The sequence below is a fragment of the Hemitrygon akajei genome, chromosome 32, assembly GCF_048418815.1.
Source record: "Hemitrygon akajei chromosome 32, sHemAka1.3, whole genome shotgun sequence".
NCBI classification, from domain to species: Eukaryota; Metazoa; Chordata; class Chondrichthyes; order Myliobatiformes; family Dasyatidae; genus Hemitrygon; species Hemitrygon akajei.
Window position 1 is genome coordinate 18,133,632 of NC_133155.1, and position 13,588 is coordinate 18,147,219.

General features: G+C 39.5%; 1 protein-coding gene across 1 annotated transcript; it reads left to right on the plus strand.

Moving 5' to 3' along the window:
* Window positions 1-3,496: 3,496 nt before the first annotated feature.
* Window positions 3,497-11,263, plus strand: LOC140719555 (interferon alpha-inducible protein 27-like protein 2A). Its single transcript, XM_073034251.1, has 5 exons — window positions 3,497-3,568; window positions 5,704-5,788; window positions 6,953-6,993; window positions 8,741-8,902; window positions 11,076-11,263. The coding sequence occupies exons 3-5, from the start codon at window positions 6,954-6,956 to the stop codon at window positions 11,156-11,158; spliced, it is 285 nt and encodes a 94-aa protein (XP_072890352.1). The 5' UTR covers window positions 3,497-3,568; window positions 5,704-5,788; window position 6,953; the 3' UTR covers window positions 11,159-11,263.
* Window positions 11,264-13,588: the final 2,325 nt, after the last annotated feature.

Sequence of the window (13,588 nt, forward strand, 5' to 3'; positions counted from 1 at the left end):
TTTAAATGCGGGCTATAAAATTATAGCAAAGGCATTGGCTAATAGATTAGCTCGATATCTGCCAAAATTGATTAAATTTGATCAAACAGGATTTATTAAAAAAAGACAATTATCTGATAATATTGGCAGACTATTGACTATATTACACTTAGCTAAGACGAAGGTGGACTCGACTGTAGCAGTGGCTTTAGATGTTGAAAAGGCCTTTGATAGACTTTGAATGGGATTTTTTATTTAAAACAATGGAAAGATTTGGTCTAGGCCAAATATTCATAAATTGGATAAGAGCACTTTACCATCAGTCTAAGGCCAAAATAATTACGAATGGGCAGATTTCATCAGTTTACTCTCCACATAGATCCAGTAGACAAGATTGCCCACTATCTTCCAATAGAGCGATTGGCTGAGGCTGTTAGACAGGATCCATACGTAAAGGGGTTTAAAGTGGCCCAGGAAGAATATAAAATGAACTTATTTGCTGATGACATTTTAGTATATTTGGCTGACCCGGCTGGCTCTTTAATAAGACTTAGGGCCTTGCTGGACAATTATGGTATAGTCTCGGGATATAAAATAAACTGGAATAAAAGTGTAATTTTACCTTTAGGTAGAGGAGACTATGCCCAATATCAATATGGCACTCAGTTTAGATGGGTTAAATCTAACATGAAATATCTGGGGATTAAGTTTAGTCATAATTTGGATGACCTTTATAAACTTAATTATCGCCCCTTGCTGCGGAATGTTGAGAAGGACCTACGTAGGTGGATAAACCTGCCCATCACACTGATGGGTGGGGTAAACTGTATAAAAATTAAGATAATGCCAAAAATTCAGTATTTTTTTCAGTCTTTACCTATCCCATTATCCAATAATTTTTTTTAAGATTCTCAATGGACATATTTGTCTATTTTTATGGTCGGGTAAAATATCTAGCATCTCCATGGAAAAATTGACCTGGGACTATAAATTGGGGGGGGGGGGGTTAAAGTTACCAGATTTTGAAAAATAATATTTAGCTGCACAAGCACATTTTATTGCTTCTTTTTTTGATGAGATACTATCGCTTCTTGGGTTACAATTGGCTTACATATTGTAGGAAAAGAGATGGCAGAAGAATTTATATATAAATGGGACTCCAAATTAATTAAAAAGAAAACAAACAATCCTCTATTGAGACATAGAATTTATGTCTGGGAAAAAAATTAAAACAATTTATGGGTCTAAAAAAAGGAATATCCTCAAAGACGCCTCTGTCTCAGAACAGATTAATACCCATGACTCTGGGTAATAAATTTCTAGTCACCTGGTATCCACACGGTATCAGGCGGATGAAGATTGTTATAATCAGCAGAAACAATTTATGTCTTTTGAGGGACTTAAAAATAAGTATAATTTATCTAATAACACATTCTTCTGCTATCTCCAATTACGATCTTTTTTGAGGGACTGTTTGGGTCCATCACTGGCCCTACCAAGCTGCTCAGACATGGAGATTCTAATTCGAAAGGGGAATACAACTAAATTTATTTCTAATATGTATTCTTTATTCCGGGACCAATGCCCAAAGCTTGGTATATACAGATCGAGGGAAAGATGGGAGTCGGATTTGGGCATTCTAATTGATCATCAATGCTGGTCACATTTATGTTTGGATAATGTTACCACTCTTATCAACTCTAGATACAGAATGATACCTTTTAATTTTTTACATCAGTTGTATCTCACACCTGAAAAAATACATAAAAATAAACCAGAAATTCCTGGTAACTGTTTTAGGTGTGGCATAGATGTTGGTACCGCTTTGCATTCCACCTGATATGCACGTAATTGGGATCATTTTGGATAGATCTGGGGGAGGTACTGGGAAAGATTCTGGGGATGGATTTCCCCCTAGACCCAGAATTGTTTCTTCTGGGGAACTTAGCAGTTTTGAAAGTTAACCTCCCCAGGAATAAATCCAAATTTATTAAAATTGCACTGTCAGTGGCCAGGAAATGCATAGCGGTAATGTGGAAATCCGATTGCCTTCTACATATTGATCGTTGGAATAAAGAAATGCAAAGTTATATACCCCTTGAGAAGATTACTATACCCTTAGGAATGGATGCACTATGTTCATTGAGATTTGCCAACCATATTTGGATTACTTAAATGCTCGGATTGTTTAACCTATTTATTTTAATTTTTTAAATTACTATATCTCTTATCATAAGCTAGTTTCTTAAATTTGTATTTTAAACTGACTCTGAGAGCTGGATGCCTACTCTTTTTCCTTTTTTTCTCTTTTCTTTCTTCTTCTTTCCTTTCCTTTCTTTCCTCGGTCTCTTATTTTTTTTCTCCCTCCTCTTTCCCAAATTTGGGGAGATGGTGTTGGGATAGGGGTTCTTTTTTTTTCTCGGACTTATTAATGTATTTGAATTAATTTTTTTTCAATATGTATTAATGTCACAATGACAATTGTATTAATTGAGTCCTTGTATTCCTTCTTTAAAAAATTTAAATAAAATATATTAAAAAAAAGTTTCAGCTTGTCCCTTTGCATTCCCTCATCTACAGCTCCTTACACAGGGCAAACAACAAGTTTTGGCAGACTGAAGTCTATCATTCACCCGTGTGATTGACCTGCAGAAGCAGTCGATGTTCAGGAGCAGCCGCTGCAGAGGATCCCTGTACTGCAGAGCTGTGTGAAATTTACCACGGAAAAGACAACTGTAACTCCTTCCATACCTTCGTAGCAAACCATCTCCGGCCATCTTATCCACACCAATTCGCCCTCTTCTAAAACTCCACAATGCGTTGTATCTTTGGATGCTGAAAAAGAAATTTGATCGAGTCGAATGGAAATATTTATTTAATGTTTTAGAAAAATTTGGTTTTGGTATTAATTTTTATAATTGGATTAAAATGATATATAAGGCCCCTATTGCTACTGTTGTCACTAATAACTGTAGGTCTCCTTTTTTCAGCTATCACAGGGGACAAAACAAGGTTGTCCATTAAGTCCTTTGTTATTTTACTTAATTTTAGAACCCCTGGCTATTGCTCTTCGTGAAGCCAAAAATATTCATGGGACTTTTGTGAATGAGACCATGCACAAGATCTCTCTTTAAGCTGATGATTTATTGGTATATATATCTAAGCCTGAAGAATCTATTCCTGCTTTGCTAAAATTATTTGACAAATTTGGAGAGTTTTCAGGATGTAAAATAAATTTTCGTAAAAGTGAATTACTTCCTTTAAATGAATCTATCTCTATATATGATAATATTCCTTTTAAAGTTACAGATTCTTTTAGAATTTAGGTGTCAAAATTACTAAAAAATATAAGGATCTTTATAAAGTCAATTTTCCTCCTTTAGTGGACTCTATGAAGTACTCATTTAGTAGATGGAGTCCACTTACATTTTCACTTGTTGGTCATATTCATGTAGTTAAAATGATGATTTTACCAACATTTTTATATTTATTTCAGAATATTCCTGTTTTTTTTTGACTAAGAAGTTTTTTGATCGGATTGCTTCTACTATTCTATCTTTTATTTGGGATAATAAAAGACCAAGAATTGGTAAATGTCATTTGCAAAAGTTGAAAAAGGATGGAGGTCTCGCTTTGCCTAATCTAAGAATGTATTATTAGGCTGTTAATCTGTGATGTATGTCCTTTTGGTTATATTGGGGTAATAAGAATGATTGGCCAATTTGGGTAGACCTGGAACTGACAGCTGTGAAACAGTTTTATTTAACTTCGTTATTAGGAGTTGCTCTACCTATACAATTAGTTAAAGTTGTTAATTTAACCCTATATCCTGTATTAAGCACTCTTTACAAATTTGGCTCCAGTTCTGCAATTTGTTTTAATCTTAAAAAATTTAAGCTTTGGAGTATAATTTATTGTAATTACTTTTCTAAACCTTCCCGGAGTAATCCAATTTTTTTACTTTGAAAAAATAAAGGTAGTAATTCTTTTTTTGGATTTATTTAAAGAAGGCAGATTGATGTCTTTTGAACAATTAGTCGATAATTATTCTCTCTCATATTCACGCTTTTTACAATATCTTCAAATCGGACATTTTTTACAAAAATATTTAAGTAAATTTCCTTACATATTGGAGGCTGACTTGTTCGATACTATTATGAATATGAACCCTTTGATAAAAGGTTCTATTGGAAAAATTTATAATTTATTATTACAATGGGATAAGCGTCCTTTACTTAAGATTAAACAGGATTGGGAGAAGGAACTCAATTTGACTTTTATATGGGAGGATTGGACACGGATTCCAAAGCTGGTTAACTCTTCTTTGATCTGTGCTAGTCATTCATTGATTCAATTTAAAATTGTACATCATTACCATTTGACGAAGGAGAGACTTTCTAAACTATTTCCCAATGTTGACAAGTATTGTGATAGATGTAAAAATGAGATAGCTACACTGACACATATGTTCTGGTCGTGTTCTATATTAAAACAGTTTTGGAAGTCAATCTTTTCGACAATTTCTGAAGCACCAAGAATCAACGTACAACCTAATAAATTGACTGTGCTTTTTGGAATAATTCCTCAAAATATTCATGGTATTTCTGTGTCTGACCAACATGTTATTGTGTTTGTTACATTGATAGCTGGGAGGGCCATCTTGTTGAAATGGAAGGATATATCAGCTCCTACTTTGTCACAATGGTTCTCTCAAGTGATGCTGAGTCTTAGCTTGGAGAAAATTAGAAGTTGAACCTTTGAACCTTTATTTGATTTTTGAGAAGAGATGGGGCTTATTTTCTTGTTATTATCATTTCAGTTAACTGATAGATTTCCTCCACGATCTAAGGTTAAATGTTTTTCTTGATATATCTTTCTTTCTTGTTGGTGGTGTGTTGTTTATTTTCAGAAACTTTCTGTATGACGCATGGCTCCGGGGTTGTACCCCCAATGGGTTCTTTATTATTCTCACTTTTCTTGCTTAGTAGGGTTTTTTTTTATCCACAAAAATTTTCAGTCTTTAAGATAATTTTTTTGAGGCATTGTAAGTGTTGTTACTTCGATGTACCTGTGTTATTTTTGAATAATAATAATAATAAAAAGATTTGAAAAGAGAAGAGAGTGGTGGGGAGGGCAGGTAAAGATATGTTTATTGGTAGGATCACTTTAAAGTTCCAAGTACATACATGTCGTCATCTACAACCCTGAGATTAATTTTCCTGTGTGCAGAACTCAGCAAAACTATAACAGGATCAATGAATGATTAAGCAGAGTGCAGAAGACAACAAATTGCACAAATGCAAATATAAAAAAATTGCAATAAATAACAAGAACATGAGATAAAGAGTCTTTGAAAGTGAGATCATTGGTTGTGGGAACATTTCAATGATGGAACAAGGTAGTGTAGTTATCCCCTTCTATTAAAGAGCCTGATGGCTGAGCAGTAGTAACTATTCTTGAATCTGCTGGCACAAGTCCTGAGGCTTTTGTACCTTCTACCTGATGGCAGCAGCGAGAAAAGAGCATGACCAGGAAGAACTCAGCAGGTCAGCTATTACTGTACTATGTTACAATGAACGTGCAACAGTTAAAGTGTAAATGCATGTTGCAAAGTGTAATTTTCATACGTACCCAATGAGGGAGAGTTTTGGGGTCCTGAGGTTATGACTGGGAGGTGTTAGTCAAGGCCGAGACAGTGAGTTATAGATTTGTAACCCACTCCAGCTCCTGTCCGAGAACCCGGTGCAGTATTAGAGATTCACTACTGATCCACTGCTGGACACGTCATCTTTCCAATTTGAAATTGAACGTGAGTTCTCTTAACTTTGAATTATCTCATTGCCTTCTCTCAAAGAGAATGTCAGTACAGGATAACATAAAATGCTGGAGGAACCAATCAGAGCCAGCAGCATCTATGGAAAGGAATAAATAGTCAACATTTCAGGCCGAGACATGTCATCAGGACCGGAAAGGAAGGGGGATGAAGCCTGAATAAGAAGCTGGGGGGGACTGGAAAGACTACAAGTTGGATGGCAGGAGTGTTATGAAGTGAGATCCTGGGAGGTGATCGGTGGAAAATGTAAAGTGCTCAAAAGAAGGAATCTGATAGGAGAGGAGAATGGCCCATGGGGAGAAGGGAAGGAGGAAGGGCACCAGGGTGAGGAGAAGAGTTAAGATGGAAACCAGAGTGCGAATGATAGAAGGGGGGGGGGGGGAATTACTGGAAGTGGATGTTCATGCCAGAAGGTTGGAGGTTACCCAGACAGGACATGAGGTGTTGCTCCCCAAACCCAAGAATGGCCTCATTGTGGTGGTAGAGGAGGCCATGGACCGACATGTTGGAAAGGAAGTGGGGACTGTAATTAAAAGGGGTTGGTCATCAGGAAATGCTGCTTGTTGCAGATGGAGTGAAGGTGCCCGTCAAAGATGTCCCCCAATCCAGAAGATTCACAGGTGAAGTGTTGCCTCACCTAGATGGGCTGTTTGTGGCGGAGGTGAGGAAGGAGGTGAATGGACATGTACAGCACTTACACTGCTTGCAGGGATAGGTGTAAGGAGAGAGTTAGTAGGGAGCGACGAATGGACAAAGAGAGCGATTCCTGAAGAAAACAAAAACTGGGGGGTGGGGGATTGCAAAGATGTGCTCAGTGGTAGGATCCTGTGAAGCTATCGGAAGTTGTGGAGAATGATGTGCAGGATACTGAGGCTCATGGGGTGGTAGGTATGTGTTTGTGTGCCATTGCAGGGTCTGTGTCTCAGTGTCATGTTGAACGTATGCACTCCTTATCTAATGGCATTATAAAACTTATTTTTGTGAGCTCATCGCTGTTTGTGGTAGATGCATATTGTGTGTCACAACATGACAATGCCACAAAACCTCAATGTATGTGTATCATTTTTTGTTGAAACTATCTGTAAATGCAACTTCAAAACAAAATACTTGTTGTAAAATACGTTATATTTCTATTTACAGAATGCGCTTCCTGCCAGTGTTGGGTGCGGTGACTGGAGCCGGTGAGTGAAATCAGTGTGTCAGTGTGCTAATACTGCGGGAGTGGTCGTTGTTGGGTTGGATCAGCTAAATAGCACTGAGCAGCGACACAGAACAGCACATAGACCCTCTTATTCCTAGTTGGAGCTTGAGTAGATGGGCAGAGTCTTTCATAATTACTGGACCACTGCTATTCCTTCACTGGTTGCTAGGAGTTGAAACTCCTCAACCAATGTTGGCAGATGCTCCTTCTCACGGCAATCAAGTCAAGTTTATTGTCATTTACCTGCACCACCAAATGAGACAATATTTCTCCAGACCAGGGTTTAAAGCGCAGTAGTACACCTTTACAGACAATATCTTAGAATTAAATCTGCAAATGAATTGCACACAGATAAACAAAGCATAATTTAAGTATTGTAGCATAGAGTACAAAACCAAGATCAGGCACAATTTCTGGGGCTCCTGGATCTCCAAGTGACAAGAGGCTACTGGCTACAGGAAGTTACAATTTCTCAGTCTCATTTTGGGACTGTGGCTAGGAGAGAGCATGAGGAATTTTGGACAACACAAGGATTTGTAGTTGGGCATTATGAAAAGTTCTGTGTTGATGGATGTAAAAGAAAGATATATGGAAGAAGTAACACAACTCAACCTAACCTGCATGAAAAATTCTTTTAGAAGAGTTGGCAAATTAATCAAGATCAACATTAGCATTATTTGTCCCATAAACATTGAAACGTACTGAGAAATATGCCATTCTATGTCAAATAAAATCAGTCAGAATCGTGCTGGGCAGCCTGGAAGATTTGCCACGCTTCCAAAGCCAACATGCTATGCCCACAACTTAGTAAGTGCAACTGTACAATTTTGGAAAGTGGGAGGAAACTGGAGTGCACAAAATAGACCTACACGGTCATAGGGTGAACGCACAAACGCCTGACATACAGCAGCAGGAATCCAGCCCCCATCTTACGGGTGGCAATGTAAAGCAATTGCGGTAACCACTACCCAACTATGCCACCCTCAAAATAGTTCACAAGAGCAGTTCTAAAATTTGGGCACCACAGTGTGGCAATGAGTGGAGTTGCTGCCTCATGGCTGCAGCAACGTGGAGTTCAAGTCCTGAACTCCTAACTGGAATTTGCATGTTGTCCCTCTGATGGAGTGGATTTTCTCTGGATGCTACCGTAGCTTCCAAAATCACCGAAGTCACAGAAGTTGGTCGATTAATTGGCTGCTGTGGATTGCCCCTCGTGTGTGGCTGAGTGGTAAAATCCAGGCGGAGCCGAGGGTTATGTGATAAAGATAAAATGGGATTAGTGTTAAGTGGGTGCCTGATGGTCAACATGGACTCATTGGGACAAAGAGGTTGTGCATGACTCTGTTTCACTGATTTTGTTTCCCCAACTGTTGCTTGGGGAGTGTGTAAATTTCTCCTCAGTATCTCCACAATACAGTCTCACAGTACTTATCTGATCATGTCCGATTGAAGGGAATACAGTCCATGGAGGGAGTCCTTCAGATAGTGAGCTGAGGTATTGGATGCACTTTGTAGTGTGCCCCTCAGCTTTATGCCAACCACATTGTGGATCTAACAACATTCAGTTAACACCCAGGTGCATAATGAAATGCTGTCTGACCCAGTGTTAAATTGCCTGTCTGTACCTTTCATAGAAACAATGTTGTACAGGTGCCTGTATGTTCCTGTTCAGTGTAAAGTTCCTGTTTGGATGCACTCTGTTTAAATGGAGCTGTTTCTTCATTTAGTGGTTGCAGTTGCTGCCACCCCTCTGATTCTGGGGGCAGTGGGCTTCACAAGTACTGGAATAGCGGCTGGTACTATCGCAGCAAAAATGATGAGCGCCGCAGCTGTGGCTAATGGAGGAGGTGTTGCAGCTGGAAGCACCGTGGCTGTCCTTCAATCCATTGGTAATGTTGACTGATAAACCAGTGAGAACTTCTCAAACTTACTTAAATCCTTCATACTGACGTTTTGCCTCGAGAGGCATAGAATACTGCAGCACACAAACAGGCTCTTCAACCCATCTAGTCCATGCTAAACTGGTTTTCTGCTAATCCAATCAAACCACACCAAGACCATAGCCCTCCATACCCTTCCCATCTATGTAACTATCCAAACTTCTGTTAAATGTTAGAATTTTACCAGCATCTACCACTTTACTGACAGCTCGTTCCACACTTACATCATCCTTGGAGTGAAGAAGTTTCTCCTCAGATTACCCTTTTAAATATTTCACCTTTCACCCTATCACGTCTGGTTCTACTCTCACAGAACCAGCAGGGAAAAGTCATGCAAGCATTCACTCTATCTATACCCTCATAATTTTGTATCCATCTATAAGTCTCCTCTTGCTCTCCTGTGCTCTGCATTGGGTTGGATCAGGTGACTCATACAGAACAGCGGCAGACATAATTGAACGTAGATGATTTTTTATTGGTTGCAGCTTGAGAAGATGGGATGAATCGTTTGTAACTACGGAACCACTGCTACTCCTTCAGTGGTCATGGCATTGGTTGCTACAAACTGGAATTCCTCAAGCAATGTTGGCAGACGCCCTCTTGTTCTTCCAGTGATCCAGGATAAAGCCTGAAATTTGTGGCCACTGGCTAAATGAGAGCCCTGCAAGGAACAGATCTCAATCTCAATTTGGGACTGTGGATGGGACAGAGAATGAGGGGTTTAGGACAACAGAAGGGGGTGGATTTGAATGATAATGAAATATGTTGGTCAGAGTGACACTGGCCAGCATAAAAAGTCATGTGGAAGAAATAACACAACTCAATCCGGCCAGAATGTAGAAGCCTGCATGAAAATATTTTCTTTTAAAGAATCAACAATATTCAGATTATTTTAGCTAAATGAATGTACGGGCAAATACCAACTTTCCAAGTTAAATTGCTGAGAAGTGTTTCTCTTTTGCATATGATATACACTCTGTGACCACTTTGTTAGGTACACCCAAACACCTGATCGTAAATGCAAATATCTAATCAGCTAATCCTGTGGCCGCAATTCAATGCATTGAAGCATGTAGACGTGTTCAAGAGAATCAGTTGCTGTTCAGACCAAATATCAGAATGGGGAAGAAATGTGATCTAATTAACTTTGACTGTGGAATGTTGGTGCCAGACAGGGTGGTTTGAGTATTTCAGAAACTGTTGATCTCCTGGGATTTTCACGCACTGGTGTTTACAGAGAACGGTGTGGGAAAGAACAAATAGATCCAGCAAGCAGCTGTTCTGTGGGTGAAAACTCCTTATTGTGTAAAAGTTCAGAGGAGAATGGCAGGAATTGACAGTAACTCAAACAACCACATATTACAACAGTGGTGTGCAGTGAGCATCTCTGAATGCACAACACATCAAAACTTCGTGCAGATGGGCTGCAGCAGCAGAAGACCATGAACATACACTCAGTGGTCACTTTATTAGGTACAGGAGGTATCTATAAAAGTGAGCACTTAGTGTATGTACAGAGTCCTGCTAAAGACAAATCAGTCTTTGTCCTTTTCATGGGAAATGAAACAAGGCAGATGATGGACATGTTAATGGGGGAGCACTTTAGGAACATGACTATAACTCTAAGTCTCAAGGTCTCTATGGGAGGGGTTAAGGTTGGGTTTTGATTTTGAATTGGGAGAAGAATGTTTGTTCCCCATCTCCACTAATCCCATTTGCCACATTATTGAGCATTATCCTGAGGGGAAATGAGCAGTGAGACATCCATTACATCCTTGTTTTCCATCACTGGTTCATTGAGTTGTAATTCATAACCTTTTATCATCTGGATGAAATTTTCTTTACCTGTACATCTGAATGTCTCTTAACATAGTGATTGATTCTGACTCCCAACACCTCTTCTAGTAGTAGGTTGCAGATATTAACCACTCTCAAACTTTACCTGCAAGTCCACTTTAAAAACTCCACCCCCTCATCCTAAGCCTACGTCTTATTTTTGATATCGCTACCATGTTCCATGAATTGTACCTAAGTAGCTCGGAATAAGGTGTTGATTGTTAATAATTTCTGTGTCTCAGATTGTTTACAATTTATTAATAAATCTGTTTCTTTTCCTTTATAGGAGCAGCAGGACTGTCTACTACTGCTAATGCAGCCTTGCTGACTGCAGGTGCTACGGCTGGTGGAAGCTGTGGGTGCAAATGAAAAAAATGGCCTTGAAAAAATTTAAAACAAATGACAATCCCTCCTAAATTCTGAACCTGCAGAAAAAACATTAATTGAAAATTCATTAAACTTGCATATCAATCAGTGGTTATTATTGTCCTATGTACTGTGATATAGCAAGTATCTTTCTTTAGAACACGGTGGACTTTAGGGTTATAGGAAAAAGGTGGGAAAGTGGAGTCAAGGTTAAGACCAGATTCCACTGATTTCACTCAATGATGACACACGATTTGGGGAAGCACGTGGCCTTTACCAACTCTCATTGCTTCTACTTTTTATCGTACAGGAAGTTTAGCCCCAGCAATAGGATAATATTTTCCCTGCAATCTATCACAATGAGCCGACTGTGAAGCATTCAGTGCTATTCTCCTGGATAAGTATCTTAGTATTATTTTAAGTCAAATTTTAGATGTCATTGATCATATCACTTTGAATACCTTAGAAACATATGGAAAAAAAGTAAATTTGTAGCTTTTGTAAAAAGCACTATAAGTCAAGTCACTTTTATTGTCATTTCAACCATAACTGCTATCTACAGTGCATAGTAAAACTGAGACAACATTTTTCAGGACCACGGTGTTACATGACACAGTACAAAAACTAGACTGAACTATGTAAAAAAAAAAACAAAAATAAAACAACTACACTAGACTACAGACTGACCCAGGACTGCATGAAGTGCACAAAACAGTGCAGGCAATATAATTAATAGGACAATAGGGCAGTAAAGTGTCAGTCCAGGCTCTGGGTATTGAGGAGTCTGATAGCTTGGGGGAAGACATTGTTACATAGTCTGGTCGTGAGATCCTGAATGCTTCGGAGCCTTTTCCCAGACGGCAGGAGGGAGAAGAGTTTGTATGAGGGGTGCGTGGGGTCCTTCATAATGCTGTTTGCTTTGCAGACAGCGTGTAGTGTAAATGTCCGTGATGGCGGGAAGAGAGACCCCGATGATCTCCTCAGCTGACCTCACTATCCGCTGCAGGGTCTTGTGATCCGAGATGGTGCAATTTCTCAACCAGGCAGTGACACAGCTGCTCAGGATACTCTCAGTACAACCCCTGTAGAACGTGATGAGGATGGGGGGTGGGAGATGGACTTTCCTCAGCCTTCGCAGAAAGTAGAGACGCTGCTGGGCTTTCTTTGCTATGGATCTGGTGTTGAGGGACCAGGTGAGATTCTCTGCCAGGTGAACACCAAGAAATTTGGTACTCTTAACAATCTCTACTGATGAGCCGTCGATGTTCAGAGGGGAGTGGTTGCTCCGTGCCCTCCTGAAGTCAACAAACATCACTTTTGTTTCGTTCACATTCAGAGACAGGTTGTTGGCTCTGCACCAGTCCATTAGCCGCTGCACCTCCTCTCTGTAGGCTGACTCATCGTCCTTGCTGATGAGACCCACCACGGTCGTATCATCGGCGAACTTGATGATGTGGTTTGAGCTGTGTGTTGCAGCACAGTTTTTCAAGAAACTATTGCTTGAACTAAAGATTTGAGAATAATCAGAAATATTTTTTAAAAGACACTTAATTTTATTTATCAGAGATTAGATCCTAAATGCCCAGTCTTTGGGATTTAAGTCACACATTTGCCTTAAATATCCAGTCATCTGCATGTTCCCTGTGCTGGTTTTTTCCCAGTCATTTGCTCTCCTTAGTCAATCTCAGCAGCATGCTGGTATACATTTTATTCCAAAAATTCTTATGCATAAAATATCCATTAATACAATTGGGACATGTTACTATCTACATTCACTTTACCAACTTCTCACCTAACTCAAGCCCTTCAACCTTACGGGCGTAGGCCACCAACAGCAGTTCACCAGAGTCCTCTGAACTGGACCAAACTTCTAAAATCTGTCCAGGTGTGGCCCATCTTCAAAGATCCTTCCTCTCCCAAGGATGGGGCTTTTGGAGTTCATGTTGCTGTTTCTATAAATCTGGGTTTTCACAGAATGGGGTTGCTAGCCCCACGCACAATTCTCCTCCTTTCAAAAGCAGGCCTGTGCCCATCCGTGGCAGAGTTCACTTTATCAAGCAATTCTCTACTTTCGCCAGCTATGGGCCAAATCACAAAACTTTTCATCATCAAGCATTGTTGAAGCGTTTGAGAGACTGTTAACCATGATCCAGCCTATCAGACATCAGTGGAGACAGGACACTAGACTTAATTGTAACAAAGACCACTGTATCCCTTCCTGAATAAACACAGGCCTTAAGAAGGTGGACAACTACCTCGTCCACACCAGTCACCACTAGGGCAGCTTGCAGTGGAACTGACACTCCAGCTGAGCATGAAGGATCTGCTATGGAGTGTCCTCACCACCAGCAAAGCAAGTTTTCAGTGCTTGTATGTGAATCCTTGTACACTTCATATTCTGCTAAATGATTTCAATAGTCTCTTGGAAACAAA

Coding starts and splice junctions, on each gene's coding strand:
- LOC140719555 (XM_073034251.1), top strand. CDS start 6,954: ATGCGCTTCCTGCCAGTGTTGGGTGCGGTGACTGGAGCCG. Junction 6,994..8,740: donor GGGTGCGGTGACTGGAGCCG/GTGAGTGAAATC, acceptor TTCTTCATTTAG/TGGTTGCAGTTGCTGCCACC. Junction 8,903..11,075: donor GGCTGTCCTTCAATCCATTG/GTAATGTTGACT, acceptor TTTCCTTTATAG/GAGCAGCAGGACTGTCTACT.